At 44.4% G+C, this 26,747-nt stretch overlaps 1 protein-coding gene across 1 annotated transcript in view; it reads left to right on the top strand.

Annotated features, from left to right (window-relative positions):
• The first annotated feature begins 424 nt into the window (after positions 1 to 424).
• The window catches only part of efna3a (ephrin-A3a), a 66,900-nt gene continuing 40,577 nt past the window's right edge, over positions 425 to 26,747 (top strand). The window contains exon 1 of the mRNA XM_084378757.1: positions 425 to 1,020. Coding sequence (XP_084234883.1) covers positions 911 to 1,020 — 110 coding nt within the window. The 5' untranslated portion in view covers positions 425 to 910. The remainder of the gene's footprint in view (positions 1,021 to 26,747) is intronic.

Raw genomic sequence — 26,747 nt, 5'->3', positions numbered from 1 at the left:
TGTAATGCATGTTCAACTCTCACCAAAGATGGTAAAGAGGAGAGATGTCTCACTCCGCAGCTAAAACGGAGCGTTGCACTGCTGCAGCAATGCACCATGTGAGAAAAAGTGTTTTTTTGAAAATTAAAATACGTAAACCTATTTTACTGGGACCCCCAAATAAAAGTATAACCCTGAAAATGAGCATAATATGACCTCTTTAACCTTTAACCTTTTATGTTTTGTGAAAATGAGTGTCGATTACCTAAATCCCCCCTTTATTTAAATCCTAAACGCTTTTTTTCTTCTGTTTTAATTTAGAGAATAACATTTTATCCACACAGTTACACACACGCACACACTCAGTGCTTGTTTTGAGGGGGCGGGGCATCAGAGGAGATGGACATGTGAGCGCATCTCCTCCATCAGAGGGCGGGCTTGTAGCGTTGTGTGCGCAGCGTGTGGCTGCTGCTGCTGCTGCTGCTGGTGATGATGATGATGATGATGATGATGATGATGGTGATGATGATGAGAGGAGCGGCAGGTCCACAAACCTTTCAGCGGAGATCCAGACAAACAAACACCGACCTCAGCTGTCACTTGTGAATGTGGTAGCCTCTGTTGCCTTATGATTTTTGCTCCTCTCTTTGTGATCACCAAACACATGAAGGAGTGACTGGAAAAAGTGCGCACCAGACAGAAGTCCAGGATAGATTTGGCACAAGTGAAGGTGTCCACATGGGTCTCGTCGCAATGGGATTTGAGTTGAAGAACACGTAAGCAGTGAGAAGTCAGCCTGATTCAAGCCGTCGTTAAGGTAACTGGGAACTTGAAAAGGGATGTTGTGAACGACACGTCGCCTGGGACAGAAGGAGCGGGGACGCAGAAGGACAGAGAGGGGATCCAGGGCTGGACGAGCACCGGAGGGATTATGGCTCTCGCAACGTTTTCTCTCAGCCTCATCACGCTGGCGCTCGCAAACTTGCACCTGTCGAGAGCCAGCGACCGGCATGCGGTGTACTGGAACAGCTCCAACATAGAGTGAGTGGCCTCTCCGCAGCCTCGATGTGTTTAAAGCGAATTAACTTGTGTTGCTCTTTGTTGGTGATGCGCACCTGCGCTGGTAACTTGTTTACAAGACAGTGGTCATCCTCTGCAGTGACGCGCGTCTTTTGTTTATGAAACACAACTGCTGTACATTAAATACCCACACTAAGATCATCATTCTCTCACATTTATGATAAGATTGTCTGAAATTTGTCAAAAACAACCTCCTCAGCTCTCTCTTTTTTTTAATCAGCTGGAGTACAGTAATGCACCTCCACAGGGAAACTGTTTCTACAATGCTCCTCTGTGCGCCCTGCATGCAGAGTGCTTACTGTATAAATATTTGATTTCCACCCCACATTTAATCCATCCACTGCCTCTCGACAATGACTCATTTAAGCAGACGTCTTTTCATTAACCCTGCTCTCAGTTTTTACGTTTTGTCAGTCAAAGCTCAAACTTCCATTAATCTGCTTGGGCATGCAACGCACACATTCATGTATTCCTGAGCCTATCCTTGGACTTCGATTCCCTCCACAACAGTCAGCTTGCTTACCTCAGGTAAGCTTCCCCAGGCTCTCATATCTATCTCTACCTGCGAGCTATAAAGCCGGCTTGCTGTGGGGCAGAGATCGATGTGGATTCTACCGCCTTTGTCTTCTCATTAGCCAACAGTGAATCCATCTTTCTCACATTCTTTTATCTCCTCTCCTCACACAACCCTCCTCCTCCTCCTCCTCCTCCTCTATCTGTGTTCCTCCTCTGTCCATTTGTATTCACCTCAGACACGGGTCTCTCCTATCGCCTCTCTCTATCTCATACTTGGTTATTTTCTCCCCTCTCTTATTTTTCTGCTGTGTCTCACCAGCCGGCCTGTCCCCCTCAATTCCCCCCCTTTTTTTTCTCTCCTGCATCTCATCACCGCCCCCCCATCTGCTCCCGGTCCCTCAGTCACCTCCCAGGCTCTCAGCCGAGGGGACACATACAGTAGATGGTTTGACTTAGAAACTGTATGGAAGTTATTTGATTGCATGTGGCGGCGGGGTGATTCAAATGTTTGAACGTTTCCTCGAGTCAAACAGCGAGAGAACTGCGATAAAACCTGATGGAAACAGTCAAGGTGCCGCTGCAGACTTGTCACCTCCTCATTAAAGGTGCACAACGAGAGAAATTATAACCAGAAGAGAAAAATCTTTGTTGACTGATTTTTTTGTGCCTGAATTACATAAACAAACTCTTTTTGTTTTCAAGACTGAATAAACAAACTGACCTTAAAGGACATACTGTTTACAGTGGCGGACCCTGCCACCTTTCTAGCTTCAAACAGTGTTCTGGGGACCTTATTTTCCTCTGAGAATTTGTTTACTCAGTTATGGAAAAAAATATGTCCTGAGCTTGTATTATTACCTCATTAATATCGTCAACATTAAATCTCAGAATTTCTTCCGCAAAACTACACACTGCCCCTTTAATGTTAATGTGTGAATGGCAGAGTCACATTCAAAAACTGCCTTCAGATTTATGACCGCAGTTAATCCCATCAGTCTGACGTGAATAGAGAGCGGCTGTAATAACAGAGCCTTACTTGCGTTTAAGCTCTGTAAAAGTGTGCAGGTTTTTGAGTGTCACAATCAGTATCGGCCCTATCTATCAATTTTAATTAGTCTTTCGGCGTGTGCTCAGTCTAAAATGATTTTCGCAGCATGGGGAATGTGGATCGGTGCAGTCGTTTATTACAGTTTTAGCACATTCTGTGGATTTAAATTGGCATTTATGTGTTAAAATGACAAATATGTGCTCATGTTAATGAATTCGGGATACTGTGTGTGTGAAGGAGAGGGAAACAGGGAGAGAGAGACAAAGTGCAGGTGTGGGTCTACATGCCTGCGTGTGCAAAACCTCTCCTTCCTCCACAGTGGGATACAAATCTCTAAAATAATGCAAAAATTGACCCAGTTTGCAGGTAGCAGACAAATCCTCAGAGGCTGTGGCCAGAATACTGATGGCCATCAAGCTTTAAAAGGCCTTAGGCTTGGGGCCACTTCTCTTCGGCTCTGTCCACGTGCATAGAGAACCAGCTGAAGGCCTCATTCACTTGTTCAACGATGCAGCTCCTCGCCTCATCCAGCTCTGGTTATAGAGACGAGCTCAGGAGGGAATGAAGGCAGCGACAGAGAGCCAGAACTCAGAGGCCTTTAGGGCCAAAGTCTGGTGGAGGCCTTAATGTTTTACCCTAGAGCGCAGCATTCAGTGCAGATGGTTACGGCACAGCTGCAAGAAATGGGATCACTTGGAAGCCAAGCTGTTTGTGCCAAAGCCATGAAAATGGCTTTTTATGATAAAGCACAGCTAGAAACGTCTTGCTCTGGTGTATTGAAAGTCAAAAAGGGACCGTCACACAGTTGATACCCAGTAATACTGGGCTGTTTGATTCTTTGCAGCTTTCCCGCGGTAAACAACATGTGACGATTTAATACAGCTTTTTCCTCTGCCTCGGACAATTTGAAACGAGATGTCTCGATTATCATAACCCAAAAGCAACAGCTCAAAGTGCTTTGATTACCGCCCGAGTCCGTCACGATCGCACTACCCCCCATTAGAAAGTGTTGCTCTCAGCTTCCGCTCTCAGCAGTGCGCCTGGCCAACTCGTTACAGATGTCCCTGCTAATGGCTGACTGAGGCAGGAAAAAACACACACGCAGGCCATTAAATCATCTCGCATCTGAGGCCATCTGCCAATTAGAGGGGGGAGATGTGGAACATCTTGAGAGCACGCGGGAGCAGCGGTGCACTGCGGTAGCCTCGCCTACCCACAAGCAACGTCCCATGCTCCCGCCACCTCCTCCCATCAGGTGTTTGGCCTCGCTGGTTAGACAGGCCGCATCTCCATAATTGGGCACCCCATGTCAGCATGATCAAAACAACAGCGCGGCTTTCATTCACTCCCCCCACTCCTTCCCCAAGTCACCCAGTGTCTCTACTAATGCGCATAGCTTAGCAGGAGACCGGAACTTGAAAGTCTTTGCACAGGCGTAGGAAGGAATAGCAGGGAATTGAGTTTGAAAATGTGCCACAAATTTCTTTGCTAAATCGCCATTCCCTCGACCGCTCAGCGAGATGAAAGTCCTCTTTTTTCTGTGTGTGGCTGATCCTCAGTGAGTTACAGCTCTGTGCGTTTCATGCTGCACATTACGACCCTGGTTTGGACCCTGAATCGTGTCTGTCAGGCCCCGAGATCACATGTTGAAAAAACAAGCCAGTCCCCGGCACACCATAGCTGGTGCTACAAAATAAATTATCACCTTGACAAATAGCTTCCCCGAGAGTTCGAGGTACAGAGGCGCGGTGATCAATGTTGAGTCGAGGTGCCGTCTTACTCAACAGGCTCATTAACCGCCAGGTTGGCCTGTGTGGGTGTGTGCAGACCCAGCTAGAGTTTGAGGCTGTTCCCTGTAGGGGAAGAGGAGAACCCTGACACCTGACTGGGAAAAGTTTGTATTAAGTTGCAGTAAAAGGGAAATGTTGCTGCGTGAGTGATGGAGAAGGTGATGAATAGAGAGAAATTTGAAAATAGATGGAGGGAAAGAAGCAGGATGCAGAAGTGTGAAGAATATTACTGTAGGGGAGAGGTGGGCGTAATGGAGAGACTGGCAGAGTGGAAGGAGAACATGCTGGAAAGGTGGAAAGTGGAGCAGTCTGTCACGAGGAGAAAGCGAGGCGAAGATTGATTGAGTTGGCCAAAAAGTCAGGAAGGGTGAACGAGAGCGCGGGTTTTACCGGATATAGAAGTTAGGTTATTTGGCCGAATGTGTTGCAGCGGCTGTTTTCTGAGCAGATGATACCCAAGGGAGTTGATCCGTGCTAATGTGGAAACAGGCCGGGCCATTCATGTGGACCGATGCTCAGAGACAATAGCGGCCGCCATTCACCTGCCCCTCTGCCCCGCGAAACACGGCTACGGCGGAGCTTACAGGAGACAAGCGGATTTGATACCTGATTACATGCACGTCCGTCTGCCTGCAGCTCCGTCTCTGAGCTGTCTCGCCGATTTTGCATACAAATGCATCTTATTCACTGGAATTCAATTTATGCGTTCACATTCATTGTACCACGAAAAGCTTCTCAAGCAGCTGAAGATAGCATGTCGTTTTTTCTCCCGGTTGCGGAGAGTGTGTGAACAAAACACTGATTGAAAAGTGCAGATTGACCTTTTCTAAGTTTTTGAATTAAACGTGTCTCTCCAGCCCTAATGGGGCGATCCTCTCTCCAACTATTCAAGATGTTTGTGAGAATCTGACTGCTTTATCTCTCTTAGACATCCAGAAGATTAGTTTGATGAACGGCTCTTTTAAATGGGTTGTTAACTCGACATTATCACCTAGCTTCATTATGCTGTAGATCTTGCAGTGGTGTCTCAAAGCTTACTGGCCTCCTAAGTGGTACGCTGGCCATTTTTAGCTCGGCAGAATCTGCTATGAGTCACATAAATGGATGGATGGAGAAACGCTGAAAGGATGTTTAATGGTTTGCATGGATCCAGGAGTGGGTGCGCGGATCAATACATTAATATGGTATGGGAAGGTGAATGGACCTTGGCTGAACAAAAAACACAACAAGGCTGCTCTCTGAGTAACAATCAATCTGGGTTCATCAGGTGATCAATGTCCAAATGCATTTTTAATTGAATTTCATGGTGTCAGTAAATTGCCGTGAAGTATTCAGAGCTCGGCTCGGGAAGCGCAGATCAAGTATTGCCTTTGAACAGCATGCTTGAGAATTGATTATTACGGGCTTGTCAGTCACTCCTCCTGGGTTCATGCTCCATGGAGGCCCAAACTGTTTCTGCACAAAGCAAGGTCTTCGTATAACATCAGCAGCCACTTCAGAGAAGACGAAGGTGAAAAAAAAACACAAAGCAGGGCACAGATGTAAGTTGTGTCTAAAAGATGAATGAAATACAACTTATTCCTCTGTAGGATTAAAAAAAAAGGACATTTAGATTTCTGCCACGCAGACTCAAAGGTCAGGTGAGAACATAAGTATACTGTACATTTTTACAAAACATCTCACTGCTCACAACTAAAATGATCAACATAATGTGAAGAAAGTTTTGAAGTTAGCATGCTAACCAGCTAGCCCCAGCTTGTCCTGATCCAAAGGTCCTGTGCCAGCAGCCCAAACACTAACACTCCCCCTGGTCCCGAGCACACAGTCCCTACTGCTAGCTGCACAGCTAACTGAGCTAATGAGCTAAGGGCAGCTACAGTTAGCGGCAATTAGCGGTAACTCTGCCACCTATTTGTTTTGAGTTTGAATTAACAGGCGTCTGATTCTTACATATTGCACCTTAAACACTTTAAAGCGAGCTAAGAGAAAATGATAAGAGCGGTTGTTTATAATCGAGGTACACTGTTAGGAATTCTCCACACTTGCGGCCGAACTAGATGGAAACTAACTTCCAATAATTGCTAAAGAAAAGAGCACAAACACATTAATGTTCCTTCTGGTCTGATGATCTTGGTAAACAGTAATTTGACTGTACAGTGTAATAAACATGAGTCATATTAAAAGTTGTGCAAGGTTACAGATAAAACCTCAGGAGGAGGCACTTTAATCAACCTGGAATTTAATAGATATGAACCAAAGGGAAATTGTGAAAGCTTTGATTTCGCTTCCTTTGTGGTGTGTCTACTTCTTTATCCTCTCTGGTCCCTCTGGATGTCTGAGGCACCCCAAGCCTGCTCAGCTTCATTATGACGGGCAATTGGCAGGTTTGGTGGGCCATTATGGCCTGTTCATGGGCTCTGATGGGAAAGTGCCATGGGACTCATCTACAGCTACCCCAGGTGAGGCAGAGTGCTTCTTACTTTGGAGGAGTCCAAAGGAAAACATAGTTAGGGCCCTTCATCAAAAGCCATTAGCATTCCTTGCGCTCCAAGGTTATAAAAATTGCACTTAACTGGCAGTGGTAACCCACAGGAGATAGCTCTGATCCCAGACAGGTAGAACCAATTTCAGACTCAATGATTTGAATGCAAATGCTTTCCACAAAGAGGGCTTTCCAACTTCCGAATGGTACCTCCACAGTACATTACACTGGGAGTCTGCACCGCAGTGCCCGTTACCCACTGGGAAATTACACTGCTGCTATGATGGAAGCGGCTGCCATGTAGGAAAAAGATCAAAGCTGTTGATAGGTGGATGGTCACTGGCTAGAGTTTGATTATTTGGGAAATGGGCCTTGTTACGCTACATCGCCTGGAAAACGATATGGCAGCCACAGCAGTTGCTCAAAATAATTTGTTTTGTTATTGAAGCAGAAGGCCTCTTCTGAGGTATTGCATTTGAGGTGGTATTTTGCACCGACCAGCGCCCTCAGAGTTATCAGTGTCCCTTCATGAAAAAGGCAGCAAGCGAGGACACAGGTTTGTGCTCTGTCATATCTTGTTCTCTGTTCATTCCCTTCAGGTCTTGAGCCGTGACAGGTCTTCCCTCTAATGCTCTTGGGTGCTTAACAACAGCGGTGTAACGAGAAGTGGAAACTGTCCTCACAGCTTAGCAGATGATACGGCTCCAGTTTTTCCTTTCATGTGAGGGCAATTTCGAATACGGGCAGCGTGATAATTAGGTATTCTGTTATAATTGAGATTTTTCCTATTGAAGATGTAATTATATGAAGGTCTGAGACCCTTTGGCAGCCGTCATCTCTGTAATGAGAATATTTGAAGAAAATTGAAATCTCTCTCTAGTGCTCTGTGCATCCAGAATGACTAAAAGTAATTTGACCCTTCAGCAGCAGCCACCACCTCCAGTGGTTTAATGTATCCCTCTTATATTGTTAGAGGGAACATTTAAATCGCTACATCTTCAAGCGAAACTGTTCTATTACAAATATGATAGCAAAGTCTTTAGAGCCTGAAAGTGTGATGTGAGTGGATTGGATGGGAAGCTACCTACTGGCAAAAAATGAAACTTATATTCTTGGGAGGAAGCTGGAGGGCAGTGCTGCTCAAATTTTTCATAAATATATGTATATACTGTGGTGAGGCAGCTACAAAGAGGGGAAATAAATCCCTGTTTCACTGTTGTTGTAGACCTACAACCTGTACACACAAGCCGTTATACATACTTGAGCCAGGATTGTCCGGTAGGACGTCAAATGGCCCATAATAATAGCTAGAATAATAACGGCTACATTATTGGAATAACTAAAAAGACCTTTTCAGTATACTAATCATTATCTTGCTGCTACGTCACGTCAGATTACTGAAGCTGGAAATATCAGACTTCATGTAAATGTATCCTGTTGATCTCCCGTCGTGTTGCTGAGCTAACCTTACATTAGCTAACCTTTCGTTAGCTAGTGTTATATCTTCACAGACCGACAGAACAAGTAAGTTGAGTTTATTCAAATATAATTGTTATCTACTTAAAGAAGAAATAGACAACTTCTCAACTCTCCCCCCTCCTACTGTTCACCCTGTGAAAGTATTGTTGGAACTGCTACGTTAGCAACATGGCTACCGCTAGCAGTCTGGCGACTTTGACCGTCAATGGACCGTCCTTGTCAACTGTTGTTTTGCCTCATTCTGTATCACTCTCCCTCTTTGCCTTCTAGTTGTCTATTGTCTGTTTAAAGATAACAGGGATTCTGACTATTAGGTACTCCCGTTAGCTGTTAGCTGGCTGTTGGTTGGTGCTCGACTACTGACTCTTACAGCACAAATAGCATACTTCATATTCAATTTTTTCCTTTTTCTTAACTTACCAGAAGGAATTGAAGTCATTTGCTCTGCGAACACGTTGCAGATGTCCACCCTGAAGTTTTCTCCATGCTTGATGAGTCACATTATCATTAGTCATTTTACAGGTTGCTGTTATTTGCAGTTTTTCTTTGAATAATCCTTCCACCTTCTCTGATCAGACGTCACAAAGTTATACAACAGTATTGCAATACCTTCTAAAATGTTTTCCCTTGTGGTATCACTTGGTGCAGGAAGTCAGTCAGTTAAGTGAACTTTGGATCCCAGTAATGTTTTTGCATCATAAAAGTACAACACTGAAGGTATTTACTGGCCCATGTCCCAACATTGAGTTTTAGTTCTGGCCCTCCGAGGGAAAAAGTTTGGTCGACCCTGCCTTTAAGCTCTATTGAACAGCTTTATTGACCCTGTCGGCCTTTGTGAACAGTAAAACCAAACAATCCTTGCTAAATATATAAAACAAATAAATAGTGGCATTTCACTCCCATCACTGGCTTGTGATGCATTTTATCAGGCAACAGTGAAAAGGTTAGTTTTGTAGTTTGGGTAACCCACAAAATAAACACTGATACAGCTTATAAAATCTAAAAATGAGACGCCAGCTCACAGCTTTGATTCTGCCCTTCACTTTATGGGGGACAGCTGGGTGCCGGAAAGTTTTATGTTTTAAAAAGGGGGTCATCGTCGTAATCTCCGGCTCAAACCCTGCATGCTTAACGCAAAGTCAGTGGATCAGAGTACGACTCGTCTACCTCTACCGCGCTTTTCTTTCCTTCTATGTTCCCATCCATATCTTCAACCTCATGATTTAATCAGGTCTCGCGTTGGTCTGCATCAAAAATCTATTTGGAATTCATTTGCCGCCTTGATGTGTAAATTCAGTTATGGTTAATACATGAGCTACGGCACACGCATAATCATGTCTCTCTGCTCACACACGTAGATTTGCTGTTCTCACCCATTGATTTATATGGACAATACGTGACTCATCTCGCGCTACTGGCATCCTCCATCAATGGGGGGGGTTGCTCCTTATCCCCTCCTTCTCCTTGCCTCCTCCCTCTGGATCAGTGTGTTGTATTGGGAGGAGAGTCAGCTCTACAGCAGTCTGTTATTTGCATTTGTTACAGCCAGGGGGGTTAATTTGAGGAGGGGTGGCGCCCTGCTTGTTATCACTAAATTTTGAATGCTTGACTATTAATGACTGGATTATAGAGGGAAATGTATAGCAAAGCCAGTAGCCTACCTGTTCGCCGTACTCTCTTGTTTAAACTGAGTAAACTCTCCCCTGGCAGTGTACCAATCTGCTGCAAAGCTTTGTTTGTTAAGGTATTTATTTGGTTGGTTCAGCTGCTTTTTTCAGCAGCTTTGGGCCGTGTACAGCAGGCATCTGTGTGTGGTGTCCTCGTGTCCGTCGTAGTGTTAAAGCCTCTCTCACTTTCTCACGTGACATGCGCCTCGTGCGTGCCAGATAAATGGCTTACATCGTGTTTTTTTTCCCTCCTCACGGTGGCCCACCTTTAATGCTGCGTGGGACTGTGCCTAGACCAGCGTAGCGTGTAAAACTGGGAGACACACAGCGACGAGCCCAGATCCTCACCATGCTGTGTGTGGGTGTACAGAATATCAATGTCCTGCTGAGCTCTCTCACTCTGTGTGTGTGTGTGTCTTCCTGCTATTAGGTGGCATTTAAGGTGTTTTCATGTCTCGTTGTCTGTCTGGGTCATTTGTGTGTGCGCGTGTGCGCGCGCGCGTAAATGCGTCCGTGAAAAGTAATGATTGCATCTCCTCGTCTCGGCCCTCTCCGTCTCTTTCGGTCAGCGCCTGTGTTCCCTCTCTGTTCGTTGCATTTGCCTCGCAGAGCAGCAGCAGCAGCCCTCTCTGTCTTCCTGCCGTGTCGTTTGAAGTGTTTTTGCTCAGCCTTCTGTTCCTGCTCCGTTCTCACCTTGTGTGGAGTCAATGGGAAGTCCCCGAAGACCGTTTCGCTCAACCGCATTGCCGTGCGTGGGAGGAGAGTGGGCACTGCCGCCCATTTACCGCCCTTTAATTTATTGCTCTATTGCTATTGAGAGAGAGCGGGATCACATGTAGTGAATCACTATTTAGATATTCTGCACATTCACTTGTCTTTCTAGTGCGGAGTAAGTACACATGAGAGAAGCTTCTTTTCCTCTGTAGTGTGTGTGTTTGTGTGTGTGTTTGTGTGTGTGTGTGTGTCTTTCAGTATGGCATAAGATATACGTACTGTAAGAGATAGATGGTTATGATAAATAGATTTGCTTTTGCAGCACTTAAAAGGGATTCTGTGCCACTTCCCAGGAGGAAGAGGAAGTGAAAGTGGAAGAGAAAGTTATGACAAAAAAAAATAACCAAAGGAAGAGGAAGAAAGTCAGGTTGGGGGAGGGAAGCTTTCCAAAAAAAAAAAGAAGAAGAAGATGGAAGAGGGAGATGTAAGGTAGTGCAGAGATGTAAAGGCAGAGCGTGGAGTGGAAGTGGGGATATGGGGAGGTGTAGGAGGGAAGAGGGGGGGTATGTAGAGGAGAGGAAGAGTCTGTATGGAGAATATTAATGGCGTGTCAGGAAGTGGAGTATCTTTAAAGACCTCAACCTTTCTTCTGGTGCTCATGCGTACTGTATAGGAACAAGCAGCTTGGAGGCACTGCTGCAAAATAAAAAAAACCAGGAGGAACAGCGGAATAAGAAACTGCATCAATGGCAGAATTTCACCCACAGACATTCATTACCACGAGGAGAGTCTGCAGGAAACAAATCGTAACGAACACAACAACTGGGACGGACATTTTAACGTCTACAATATCGCGTTTGGTGGATTCCTTTCACCCCGTTTAGTCCAGTGTTTAAGAGCATTTGTTTGGCTCGATAAAACATGTTTATTAGAGGTGACTTGTTAGTTTTTCTCTCATTATCAAAATCCGTTTGCCCGGAGGTAGAGATCTGGCCCAGAACACCTGCTGAGCATGCTGATTTAGATACAGCAGACATTTATGCTTTCTCACTAACTCTATCTATCTATCTATCTATCTATCGCTCTTTTTTACTCTTTCTCATTCACTCTTTGTACCCTTCTTTCTGTATTATACGCACATACTCGAACACACTCACCGATTTTTGAGTTGCAGCTGTGTCAGGACTCTGAAATCCCTTCCAGCACCTGTCAACGGCGGGATCTACAGCAAGAGGAAGAAGAAGAAGAGGGGGAGCTGCAGGTGTGTGTGTGTGTGTGTGCGTGAGAGGAAAGGAATGAAGAAGAAGGACAGAGAGGATTCGAGGGAGAAGAAGAAGAAGAAGCGATGCTCATTTACCACATGATGCAAGGAAGAAACACGCTGTCTCTCGAGGAAGCCGGTGTCGCAGGTGACACTCAGTGACAGGGCCAAGAACAGGCCTGTCACCGCGGCGGGAACCAAAGAGAGGAGGAGGCACGGGAAATGAATATGGTATTCCTCATATAGCGAATGACAGAGAGATGCAGAAGAAGTGTAGGCATGTAGGAGAGAAAACAGCTGAGCACATTGTTAAAAGCTAAATGATGTCAGAAGGAGTGTAACACATACAGCCGGAGGTCGTTGTTTATGACGGGAGAAGCAAGTGTGACACGAGGCAACTGCAGAAGATGGATTCCTCGTGTGGAAATTGGTCTAATACCTGCAGGTTTATTCCCCTCGGCCCCCGACTGCTGTTAAGAACAGTGCGGGTCCTTATTGAAAAGAGAGAGAGAGACTGTAGATAATCAAATTCACATCTCTGGCGGTTATTTTTCCATTTGATCTGGTGTAATGTAAATTGGAACGTCGAGCTCTCGCCCTGGTTTCTGTCAACATAAATCCTGCCAGCCCGCCGACAGGAAGTTCACTTGAAGCATTGTCACGATCCCTCCAGTATCCCGAATAACTTGGCATTTGCAATTCGTAAAACAGGCTGTAATCCCTAATTAGCAGGCTTTAATTTCCCTAACGGGAATGAACTTTTAGTCAAATTAGAGGTTCCATTAAGTTTTGATTTTAACCTCCAGCGCCGGCTGTATGGGGGTAAATTAGTGCCAAGGAAACCATATCTCTAGCTAATGTGCGGCGCCAGGAAGATAACAGCAGTTTCAAAAATGCCAGGGACATTAGCATTCCTGCATCGTGCTGTGTGTGCGAGGTCTCCGTTTTTAAATCTATAAAAAAAAAAAATAAATTGCTGTTCGTCAGCAAAAACCCTGCCTCCCCCTCCCCCCCCGGCGCTGCCTCCTCTTCATTAGACAGTTCATCAGCAATCTATCATCATATGTATTATTTATGAGCAGAGCCGGCTTCACTCTAAACACACAGCACAGGTTTCTTTAGTTATTTAGGTTTCAGTAATATTTTCAAACTCGTGTCAGCCCCATTGTGTATATATAGAGAGAGGGAGCGAGCAGTCTAAGCTTCAGAAAATGATGCTTTTCTGCTTAATGAGGACTCGTTCTCTCACTGCCTCGCCACCTCCACCCGAGCGGAGAGCCAGGGTTTGCCGCTCTGCCAGCCCCCTGCTCAGTGCCTTGTATGCAAATACCCATTTTTCAATCAACCTTGTGGTTCATTCCGAGACGTTCGATACGGCGCCGTCCTTCTGCGAGGCAATTTACCCAGAATTCTTTTGACCTCCGAGGTCAGCCGGTGGAATGACACCTTTAATCACTAACCTCCACTCAGTGTTCGCGGCCTCCGACGAGACAGAGGAGGTCACTGAAAGTAAACTGACTGCGAGTTTGTGTTTAGAGAAGCTACAGATGGCGGCGTAATGGCACCGACTGAGTCATGTTAGCACCACTGAATGCTGGGTAATGAAGAAAAACATTAACTGCCAGAATTTGGTTCTCGCTAAATAGGTAATTTTGCATGATAATAACATGAGCCCTGAACTAAAGTTGCTGTTGATTGAATCACCAAGTAGCAGAAAAACTCAGTCAGGTGTCGCAGAAACAATCTCAGTGAAAATAAGTAAGAGCTCACGGTGTAATAATCAGAAAAAGATTACTGCAGCAGCACTAATGAGGCAATTAAGAGTGAGCAGATTTACTAAATAATGTAACAAGAGGCTTTATTGTCCCAGAATTAAGGTCATTTGAGGATACATTGTCTTTATAATTCAAGACGTTAATTTCTGAAACAAAAGTTTAAACATTAATTAATGTGACTCCAGTGGTTCTCTTATGACTGCCGCCTGACCTTCACAGCCCTGTTGTGACATTTCATCAAGTCCTTTGAGTCTGTGATGTGAGATGAGGGTGTGAAAGACACACAACTGACTTCCCATCAGTCATCGGTTTATTTAATTAAAACAGCAAACAAGCAAAAGTGAATTTAAATGGATTGAATTAAAGGTAATAAAAAAAAATCTTCAAACAATACCCAGACCTAAAGTAGGACATGATGCTATAAAACCATAACTGAGTGTTACATTGGTTAGCTGATATCGACCTATCACAGATATATATGCATATCGACGTATACATTATGTTGTCTGGTATGAAAACCTTTTTTATACAGAACGTAATGCTGAAATAGATGCTTGGTAATTTATATTTATTATACTCCCAGTTAAGTTTACTGTTTCAGTGCGCTGATGTCATATCATGTCATGTTGAAATATCTAAAACATCTGAATCGCTAAAAGCTAGAAGACGAGTTTGCCCTTAGATGTTTTTTTTCCGGTGTTTCACGTTAGACATCACAGTGACAATGTGACTCTCTTATAGATTTTACTCAAGTCTCTCTTTCAAACTCAACATTGACTGAATGACGTTTGAGTGCTGGAGACGGATGGAAAAGTATGTACACAACAGCATCTTTAACTACAACGCATGTCATCGCATGGCGCCGGAAAAGGGCCGCAAATTAGTGTGTCCACCCAGGACTCATGGCTTCATCCCAGCCGAGCGGAGCCGGAGCTGATAAATACCTGTGAATACTGTTACAGTCTCATTTGACGCAGGGATGAACGCCAGTCTAGGACAAAGGCCAGATGTGAGTGAATGTTTCTGGGTTTTTTTTGTCCAGTGTAAAAAGGGGTATTTTTCAGCACGTTAACGTCAAGGTGCCCTTGAGCAAGGCAATAAACTTTTAACTGCTCAAGTAAGGCTGTTTCATGGCCAGTGTTGCAGGACTGGTTTTACTGTGTGTGTAACCCTCCTCCCTTGTGATTTTTAGGCCACTGCTGTAAAATGAGTGTGATACCAAAGAGTTAAAAAAAAGTCTTTCTTTCAGCAGCCTGTGATAGGAGATGTAGGAAGGTATTACACCAAGGTTACACCCATTGTCTGCTTCCCTTACATTTGCTCACCTGCCTCAGCATCCAGATACAACCACTGAGCAGGTTAAACTGAGATGTAACATCAGTCTCTGTGCAGTAACCTCACCACCAGATATTCCTCTATAAGCCCCGTGATTTACACCGAGCTACGCTGTAAATCCACTCCAAGGTGCTGTACATCTTGCCCGCACGCCCACGGACACACACAGCGCGGTCTGACTCAGCTAAAGATTCCTAATCGCCGCATAATTGTCGAATTAAATTGACTATTGAGAAATTATGCAAATGCTATTGTTCCGCCCTTTATTTTCCTTCCAAATACGCGTGGAGTAATCACGACAAATTGATGAAAGTTTTGATTGTGGCCGAGTTTTCAGAGTTATCAGCGATGTGCTTTTATAAAACAACTAATCAACCAAAAAAAAAGTCGTTGTGCGACCGGAGTAACGTAATGTCTAGCTAATCAGGGAAGACGGGGCCACACACACGCATGCACAGACAGCAAAAGCCGGTAACTCTGATTCCTCTCTGTAAAGCCCTGCAGGTGTGGTCCACTCCTCCTGCGCTGGCTATTAGCACAGCCCATCATTGGTATTCATTTCCCGCTCCTAATTCCCCCCACAGTATTTTTTTCCCCTCTCACTTGACAGAGGACCGTGGGTTAAACGCCGGGGGGAGTGCTCCATCACGACTAGATCTGATCCAATTAAATACAGATTTAATCAGCCCCGCAGTCGGCGAGTGAATACACAATCTGATCAGGCCCCGTGGTAACTGGAGGCCCCGGCAGCGTGGACGCTGGTTTCCATCCACGGGCCGGAGGTCTGGCTTAGTGGGTGAGGAGATTCATTGATCCTATCTGACCTGTCGATGGCGCACATCCACATGTCTGCAGACGAGTTTGATTTTTTACTTCTAATATGGCGCGGTGAGGCTGTTTTCAGTTTGCGCTGATGACCCGTTAACCCGCTGAGGAGGCGACGGAGGCTCCGGTGGAAGATTCACTGTTGACGCAAACACTCACTTAATTAATGATTTAGGGGCTGGATTGTATCTGTGGCAGGCGGGAGCAATCGGGAGGAGGTTAATCTTTGGTTTACGGGCAGAGCACCTGCGTAGAAAGCGGGAGAGAAACCCCCCCCCCCCTGCCAGAGAAGAAGATTTTTCCCTCCTTCCTCCCAAATGGCTGCAGCTGCTGATTGTTGAAACCTTTTACTCTGCAGAGGAAGCAGTCCTGTGATATGAAGTACAGCTCCCCAGTGCCCCATCAAAGTCCACTGTAACTGCTGTGTCACCTTCAGAGTTCCAAGGGAGGGTTGTACATGGGGAGCTGCTGCAGAGCCTGCTAATGAGAAGTCATTGGGAAATGGGTTGCTTTTTAACATAGCCCGATGTCCGGGGTCAGCTCAGTTACGACCCGAGACTTAATTACAAATGCTGCTGTTTGGTGTATGGTGTGTGTGCGTGGTTGTCGCTCAAACGTCTAACTGTAGGTAAGTAATGGCTGCCTCAGTTTGCCACGTCCCACTCAATGCAAACGTAACACACCATGGCATTAAGTGCACTGTTTAGTGTCTGAACCAAATCCAACCTGGCAAGCAGATCGCCGTGGCTGACGAAGTTAACAAGCTGTGGGGGGGTGGGGGGTTTGTTCCTCATCCAGCGTGCCAGTCATTTATGTTAATGCAAACAAGTCCCCTCATTTTCTGTCTCTTTAATGTGTACAGTGATGAGTTATGAGCTATCAGATCGTCGCCTCGCATCCTGAGTGTCATTGGCATTCAAGGCATTCCTGCAACCTTTATTGAAAAACCACAGAGGAAAGGCGCTGTGGATTCTTTGCCTTATTCAGAAAAGCTTATCTCAGCTAACAAACCCATAATTAATACAAAAATGACTTTCAGAGATCTCGTAGTGTTTCCCTGTGAAAGGTCTAAAGAGGTATCATTTGTTAATTACACTGTGAAACGATTCCAATTCGTACTGTGAGCATTTCAGCCACACTCTGCCCCTGGGATGGACATCTTTCTCTCCTCCTCCACCTCACATCAGTGGTCTTTAATTGCCTCTTGTGTTTGGAGGAAGACTCACCTCACATGTTATTTCCAGGTGTAAATGAGACAAGGGAGAGAAAGGTTACCCCGAGCCCCACAAGGCTGTGCAGTCCTTCGGGGTGGTCTCGGCTCACCCCTGCCGCGGTCTGATATCTCAAACATAGCTGTGTTTGAAGTGCTCGGTTGGTTGCCTCCGCTTCCTGCACTCGGGCGAGAGTCGCGGTGCTTGTTCAACTCTGGCAGCCGCTCTGTAAGTTCCTTCTTTTGTATTTGCATACCGAACAAACAGGAAATTGTGTTCATTTGTATGCAAATGTGTTTGTCCCCAAGGCTGGGATTTTGAATTAAAAGTTTTACCGTCCCATTAATTCCAAATTACACACAGGCACTGACATGGGCTCCTCCGCCCGGCAGGGGGGGTATCCAACTTGCCATCCGAACGCATCTCTGTCAGTTTAGGCTGTTTAGTTTGCCATCTGCAGAACGGAGTCGGAATTTGGATTTAATCTGGTCGGCTGATTTGCAGATTGATCGTATGCGCCACGTTGCAATCTCCTCTTAATTATCCTGCGAAAATATGCAAAGATTTGGGCGTGATTGATATCCGAGGATACTGCGAGAGACAGACGTGAGGAGGCCTTGGTGCGGGTGACTGGCAGGTTGTGTGGAACGTGGTGAATTAGGGGGAGTGGTGAAGGCCGTCCACCAATGTCGATGTAGCACACCTCATCAGCCCTGCTCATTAAAATACATGTACAACCTTATGAAAAATGCATGACCCCATCAATGACGTGTGGCATGTATGGCCTGATGCTGACAGTCAAGGTAATGTGAAAAATTAGCACCTACACGTCGACTTCTCAGAGGGGACTTAGCATGAATGAAGGGCCTTGTCTTTGTCATAATGTTGTCCATCAAGCACTAACATTGTATTAATTCAGCTGTATAGATAGATAGATAGATAGATAGATAGATAGATGGATAGATAGTGAAAGAAACAGTTTACTCTATATTTCTGCAATTTGCAGCTACTCAACAGTAGCCGAAACAGCTATTGGCACTCAAAATAATGAATGGGACAGCTTGTGTGCAAGAAAAGATTAATTAATCAGAGAAACCGATGGATCGATAGATGTTCTGATCTAAATTACGCCCACTCGAGTCTTCCTGTTTTCGCCGGTGCCAAGTTTGAAAGGATAAAAAACTCAAAAATGTATCCTGTTTCCAGCTTTTTATCAGGTTTTTTTATTGCTTCGGCTTGGACCTATACGGAAATACCATAACAAAGAAGCGATAAAGGCGTTTTACTGGACTGTTCTTACTCTGTAAAGTGCCGTCAGTGTGTTAGAGTTCTCTTGCTCTTGTGTTACTTAGTCCTATGGCCACGGTTGTAAATAATTCATCATGATTTGTCCGCACACAGTTCACGAGTTGTACTTTTCAGCTTGTACTTCTACTGTGAATACATAGAAAAATATTTGCAAAACAAATTCAGTTAATAAACAAAAAGAAGTCCAACCTGGTTCCCACCAAGGTGTTGCAGCTGCTGGATGAACACCACCGTTTCTGAATGTGTAAAAATGATTAATTTTTGCACACAGAGAAACAAACACGCACATACACACAGTGCTGTTCTCAGATTAATAATGCATGGAGCACATCTTGTACACATGCAGGCTTTTGGCAGGCATCTGATGTCTCTGTGTGATGAGCCAAGGGGGACACATCATTTTCGACTCTCCAGTCACAGAGTGATGGTGGCTGAGTGCTCCGTTGCCAGGTTTCACTAATGAAAGGGGATATTTGGCTTTGTGTCGTTTCAAAGACTTTAAAGCGGGTTATGTTGTTATGAGGTGGTACAGTGTCCAACCTGGATGGAGCCGATGCCTGACAGGCTTAAAAATGACTTTGACACTGAGACAGACTCAGAATCAGTAATATCAGCTCAAAGGGAAATGCTTCTTTTTACTAGGAAAGAATTGGATAATTAACATATTATGGCTGAAAAATACTGGGCTTAAAAACACAGGCAACCTGAGTAATATCTGTGATTTGCCCAAATCTATTCCTTGATTCTTGAGCACTTGTTTCTCATTGAGGGTTGCAGAATTTACACGTGTCTGTTTGTTTGTTGGTTGGTTTGTCAGCAGGATTACACAAAAACTACTGAATAGATTTCCATAAAACTTGGATTGAGGATTGGTCTCGGTGAAATAGGCTGTTTTTTCAACTTTGCGTTAACTTCTCAAGGAATAATGCATTGATCTTGATGAAAAAAATCAGACCTATTTAGTCGGCTGGCATGTGGCCCCAAATAAAAATCTGTCCAGTGCTGCAGCTCTGTATTCTCCCTCTGTCTTTGTTTAAGCTCCTGTCTCTTTAAGGCCCCCCCTCCTGAATACCCAGTCTGCTCTGATTGGTCAGCTCACACACGCCTGAGCCAGCACCGCTAACAACAACAGAGCAGCTGTGCTAAATCAATTCTTATGTCACCAGACTAGCTGCTAGGCATAAGTTATACATATGTGTGACATGGTGACGTAGCGTGATGTCACAAAGTCACGGAATTAAAGGCGGGATTACTGATGAGGCATTTAAGGAGCAGTGTTTTCTGTGGGAGAGAGGAGCTTCTGTTGGTATGGACTTTGACCTTTTTAACTTTGAAGACCTTTAACATACACAAGAACCTGTATAAAACACTGAAGGAAAGGACAAAAACAAAAAGCATAATAGATCTCTTTTACAAATGTATGAGGCATGGATATGGATTAAAAGAAAAAAGAAATATTCAGGTGGCTGGTGTCTATGACTGAGTAGCATTTGATGCAGATAAATGACACTGTTGGGCCTTGGTGGAGGTATGCGCCCTACTGAGTGCCATTCTAGTTTGCAGTAATAAACACTTAAAAATGAACATACTATGACTTGGACTACTGGGTTTAACAAATGCAGGCAACATGACGGGTATCTGTGATTTCACTAAATCTATTCTTTGGTTTTTTTCAGCACTTTTGTCTCATTGAGAGTTGCAGAATAAAGACAGTAAGAGAACCTTTTATTGTGTTAGAATAAAAGCTTTCTTGTTCTCTAGAAGATGCTTTCTGTCGTCCTAAGAGAAAAAGAGGAAGCTGCCCTTAAAAAAACTAAAGCAATAAACGGCATATTGAATAAAACACACTTTCACACTGTATATAACAATCTCCCTGTATTGATTTTGAGTGGATAAGTGCAGCTAATACTAAATTTCGTTATTTGGGCTCTCAATAATAAAACAATATTCAGAACATCCATTCAAAGAAATTGGCTTTGCACATTTCGTGCATCTTGTTTATTATTTGCTACTGGAAAAATCAATTTGAAATTGATCACGAACAGATGGAATCAGGATTGTTTTGCACCTGAACAAAACCATTTCTCAACACTCGCACAAAACACCAGGCAGATTTCTGTTTTCATTAGCGAGACTGGCGACAACGCTCCCCGGTTGTAGCTCGGGCTCACATTGCTCTGATTACGACGAGGATGCAAAATCCCCCGTCGCTGTTTGTTGTCATGTCAGACGCCCAACTGAAGATTGTGAAAGACGTCGCATGTAATGTTTAAATATAAACTGCAGTGAGTTCATTGGGTTTTTTTTTACATGTTACTAACTAGAAATTGCAGGATAAAAGGGTTAAAACATTTGTGGATGCATCATGATTAATAGTCAGTATCCTGGAAGGTAATTTTACCTGCCTGCAGGTCTGGTTAATAGAAATGCAGTGGATTTAGATTCAGGGTAATAGGGAGCAAAAATAATGAATCTAGATGCGATTGCTCTGTGATGTTACCATCCTTTCTCACTGTTTCAGAGGGCTTGCCGCCTTTGTACCTCGTGTGACAGAACGAACGGCTTTGTAATGAGAGTTGTTGATGTGTTTCTGCACCGGTGCCACTGAGGCAAATTAGAGCGTGTTTATTGTACTTAGTGGACAAGGTGAATCTGTGAGGGAAAATAGTGTTTCAGGATGAGTTTACAGGCTATGTACCAAACACCGGAGCTACTAATTATCAAGTCATAATGCGAAACAATCATGTCGATGTGGTTTTTAAAAAAAAATGGAAATTAGAATAAAAGGCCGACTTTTTCTAAGCTAGAGTGAATCTATCCGGCATTCCCCGGTGACGCGCATTTAAGCAAACGCATGCAGAAAATAAGAAGCAGCTTTAATCAATCTCAAGACAGAGCAGGAGACAGCTGATTAATATTCGTCAGAAGAAAAACTTCAAAATCCATCGGTAACTATCGAGTCTGTTGACTGCCTGCGTTCCCCTCTGCTGTTTCAATCCCCTCGCCATTGTTCTGTCCTCGAATGAACTGTCACAGAGCACATTGTTGTCAGCGGTGGACATTTCCTGAGATGGAGAAGGTTGTCCCAACTGCCACAAGTCATTACGAGTCACCCTCTTCATGAGCGTTGGAAAGAAAAGCGGTGACTCGGACCAGAGCGAAGCTGAGTTTGTTGGAAAATAGTCGTCGAAAGAGGACGTGGGGTTAGAGGAGGAACGTGGCGCAAAATGTATCGGCGCCATTATCGCAGCCTATCCTCGGACACCCTATCCACCTGTTAGAAGCGCTGAATTGGGGGAATTGAATTAGACTGACTTGTCTTTAAAGGCTCCTAGAATCTAGCTGCCAAAGCCTTTCTGCCTTTCTGCCCGAGAGCCAACGAGGGTCAGCGGGAGCGCGTGAGTGGGCAACGAACGGCAGTCACAGCCACTCACAGATGCCCTGGAGGGGGGAGAGGAGAGAGCCGACCACAGCTTGGCAGCTCCACTGGAGTCTGATAAGCTTTAATGGCACCAACCACAATGATTCACACCATGCGAGACACACACACACACGCACGCACGCACACACACACCTCTAGCAGGCTTGTGAGGAATGATTTCTGGACCCTGGATAAATTTGCAGTTGCAGGGAGTCTCTATTTACCAGTAATTGCATTTCTCTGCCCTCTTTCAGCCCTGCCTTCAAAAATGTTCTGTGCCTCAGGAAGTTGAAGGTGGCTGGGGAAAAAGCAACAGAACATGTTGTTGGCCTCACACGGCGCTCTGCCACAAGTTGACAGCTTATAGGCCAATCTGTACCATACGTGGGTACAAGCTGTGTAGGGTACATAACCTGTCAGACGGACATGTCGCATCATCTGCATGTCCCGAAAGCCTGCTCAACCGAGAAATAGCTTAACCACAGTGAGTGTGCTTCTGCTCGCTATACAATGACTTAATTGATCTATTTATTTACTCACCATCACAGACTCAGCAGAACTGCATCTCGGCAAATGAAGACGTTCAAACGCAACATCTGTATTCTCTGCAGCTGTCTGTCGGCGCAAATGATGATAAACGGTCTGGCTGTTGAGTTAATTGTTTATGGTGGAAGGGGCTCGGGCTCGCCTGTAGGCATCGAAGACAGACGGTAAAGGGAATAAATGTATATAATAAAATCAAGCGAATATCCTGAGAAAGTGTTCCTGTTTAGGACGACTCTAAATGCCACAACTTGCATCCACTGCCAATAGTTTAGTGCCAGTGCAGGAACAATGGATAAGAGACAGACATAAGGGTGGCAGGGCTGCAACTACTGATTATTTTTCTTAGCAAATAATCTGCAGAATTAATTGATGTCCAAAAATTGTGAAAAGGCCAAAGGCGACATCTTCAAACTGCTTTTTTTGTCCCAAAGACATTCATTTACTATCATAAGTGACAAAAGAGCAACAAATCCTTACAATTAAGATGCTTAAAAAAGCTTGTTTTCCCTCTTTCTTTCTTGAGAAATGACAATGAAATTATTAAATTAATAAGTAATTTTATCTTGTTCAATTTATCGATTGCTTGACTTGTCGTCGCAGCTCTAAAGGGCGGTGAGGGATGGATGGGTGTGCAGTGCAGCCAACTTTCAGACCGGAGATCAGAGTTTACGTCCTGTCACAGCCCAACAATTGATGTTCACAATCTTTCCCTAACCTTGAAAGGCTATTTCAGTGATATAGTAGTTGAGGGACATGTAAGAGAAAGATTAAAAACAGTCAAAATCAAGGCTGCAGACGCACAAACACAAGTTTTGTGAAAATCATCTTCCAATCCCCTACTACCTGCTCAACACCCATGTCTTTAAAGCTCTGTGACCCATTTTTATGTAGTTTACAGAATTTAAATGCAGTATTTAAGATTGTAATCTACAGTTTATATTCCTACACTTCAGGAGAAGTGCTGCCCAATGACTTCATCACCACATAGTTGTAGCTGTATCTGTCATTGTGGAAATACTGTATGTTGTATTTATTTATAAATTAGCGTAATTAGGGGATAGGGGACATCATATCACAAGAGTTACTGCTTACTGCTGCTAAGTTCAATCATGCAGCTAGCGGTTGTATTAGACTGGGAGCTCAGAGCACCGGGGGATGGTTAGCATGGTTAGCATGCTAACTTCAATAGATGTCTCTGCAACACAGTACACAGACGTCGACAAAGAAAAAAATCCCAGCAGGAGACATTATATAAATGTTATCGCAGGCTAATAAAACATTGCACCGACCATGACGAACAAACTGATCTCCATGTGTGAAAGTGCTGCAGTGGTCCTTTAAGCACACTGTATTTGCCACGCACACACCACATTAGGTAGAAGACTGGGCCGGCCATTAATCATAAGGGTTGGCGGCTTTATCCCCAGCTCCTCCTGTCTATATGTTGAAGTGTCCTTGCAGCAGGACACTGAACCCCAAAAACTGCCTCTAATTCGCGCAGGGGAAGAAAAATGTAGGCTTCTTTTGACAAAAGCAAGTGAATTAAACGTAGGAAATCAATAATTTAATTATTTGACAGTGAATCTGCGGAGTCGTCGTATGATTAATGTTCTGTCTGGTGGTAAGGTTAAATAAAACAAGAGAGCGAGATGCACCGGCTGCGACTTACAGTATGTATCCTTATTGAGCGTCTCTCGGCCGATCAGAAGGAGTGCGTACGGATGAATATGAAGATATATGCTTGTACTAGGAGAGGAAAGGGTTGCGAACATGAGTGATGGAGTGGAGCAGTGCCTCTGCTTAATCTACACACAGCTAAGTTGGAGACACGCAGGGAAACGCCACATGGACAAGAACAAAATCAATAGTCTGAAACAGTTACTTGAATAAAATACCCAACTCTTTCCAGCTCACTGCAGTTTTTGAAGCCTCGCCCTCCCGAAGCCTAAGAACAGATCTGCTCCTTGTTAGTAGGAAGTCACTACAATGCAATAATGCACTTAGCAGCTTTGTCTGTAGAGACTGACTGCTGTGCAGGCTGCCAGCAAGTGGAACAGATTGCAGTATTGCGTATGACTCAAAATGTCCATCTGCCCCCATTATGTGTGCAGTGTCTTCTTCTCCCCCTGTTTTTTTTTTTTTGCTGTTTTCAGCATTATGCGTAAAGTGTGCTCACACATCTCTCTCTGCTTCTGGGAGTTCGGTGTTTTTTTTTCTCGCATGGTGCTTAAACACACACGCAGGCAGCCTCGGTACAACAGGTAATTATTTGCAAAGAATGGAGCGAGTGCGTGGGGTGCAAATTGCATTGTGGGATGGCTCTGCGGGACAGAGGGATGTCAATTGAAGAGGCTGCCATTTTTACGTACACCTCATCTATTGTTCTCCGCGGTGAATTGCAGGGGGCAGTGGCACCGTATTTACATGTACCTCTCAGGACGTGGGTGTATTTTCTCTGTCTCTTGTCAGAGAGGATGAGTTGCCCCTCGCCGGAGAACACTGGCTGTGCACAAACTGCCCGTAAATGGGAACATGAGTTTAGCAATAATTCTGCACCCCTCTTGAGAGCGACACCGAGGCGTGCAGAAAGCCTGTCGCCACCTGTCATAACCCTCAAAACAGCGGGTAGGGCGCCAAAAAACAAAACAAAAAAAAACACACACCTGCCCGTCAAAACTCTTTTCTCTCTCTAATTGTTCCACACACATTCACAGGATTACTGGTTTAATTCTGCTTTATAATCAACGCTCATTGTTCCCACTTATTGTTTCCTTGCTCAATTTGTTTGTTTGTGTTCACACTTTGGCAACACAAATGTTCTTTTGTCATGCCAACCAAGCGATTTGTGCGCAAGGCAATTGAATTTAATTTAATTTAAGGAGAGAATAGAGGAAGAAACAGCAGCAGCAGCAGCACGGGGACATGAAGAGGCACCTGCAGACATGGGAAACACATAAAGCAAAGAGGAGGACGCAGAATGAAGACTGTTTTTTGTTTTTTTTTCGTTCTTCCAGGCTACACGGGCGATGTTTTAACCAACATGCTGACAGAAAAAGATGGATAATTCATTTAGAAAGACACGATTACCATATTAAGTAGTTTTTAATTCATGAATCCGGCTGCTGTATGTGGTGCTTGCTCGTCCGGAGACACAGTACTGTAAGAACAGAGCGGCACTATCACTTCTGGCTGCCCGTGCTTATGCCTTCGGAGATGTGTTTGATAATCCCAGGTCGATGCTGTACACTTATCTATTGAGATTAAGCTTCAGGTTCCAGTAATCCTCGATAAGATCTCCTTGATAAGTCTCGTTCGGAGACTATGGCGCAGATGATGTTACAGTGTTTTCCAGTTCCAAACAGACGACACGTTGCCTATTTTTCTTTACCTGATGTATTACAGAGGAGGCGGGAGAAGAATTCGCAAATGTAGGATAAATAAAATGCCGATCCTTACTGATTCATGGAGTTCAGATAGCTCCAGGAAGTTCTAAGTGGGCAATTTAAATTCATGAATAGAGAAAGACAGAAGTACAATGTTCGGCAGTTCGTAGTTTAATACACAATTAACTGATTGATTGATTCACAGCACCGGGCTGCTAGAATTTGCAGCTAACTTCCGGAAACTATTGAGAAAAAAAATGGTGCATTGGAGTAAACGGAGATGACGTGATGTTTATTTCAATTGTGCCGTTTTCTTAGCTGTTTCAAGCGTCTGAGACTGGACGCTGCTAAGTTACGGCAGAGACATTGTAGAGAGGAGACAGACCACTTAGGGCATTTTGAATAGAAACGTTTATAAAGCCAGAGATGGTATAAGGAAGCAGAACTGGGAAAGATATCAGCCAATTGGAGGAAATCACGTTAATGTACAGGATTACCAAGAAAGGTGAGGTTATTCAAAGACAAGACATTAAACTCACGTTTGTTTAAGCGCTCTTTTGGGCGCGGCACTCCGTATTGAGCCGTGAAAAATGGATGGTGTTGTGAAACTGTATACAGTAAGTATAGCCTGGCATATTAAATCTTAGTTTGGGGCAAAGCCACCAAACCTTTTCCACGGTTTCTTTCAGATTTGACTGGTGATTGTACACATTCAGTTTTCATGTTCCGGACCATTGAAAGTAAAATCCTGGCTGTCTCCCCATTCATTTAGAGGCCTGGTCTAGTTAGCCCTGAATAAGTGTCAGGGGGCGTTGCCAAGATGGCTGCCTCACAGCAAGACTTGCCTGAAAGGACTTTGGTTGCGGACATGTGGCGCTGAGATGAAGACCCATTTAAACTAGGCACAGAGATGTGTATTCGATGCCA

The sequence above is a fragment of the Pagrus pagrus genome (assembly GCF_965226575.1).
Source record: "Pagrus pagrus genome assembly, chromosome: 17".
Taxonomy (NCBI): Eukaryota; Metazoa; Chordata; class Actinopteri; order Spariformes; family Sparidae; genus Pagrus; species Pagrus pagrus.
The sequence above is the reverse complement of the archived record's forward strand: the minus strand, read 5'-3'. Positions and strand labels throughout refer to the sequence as shown.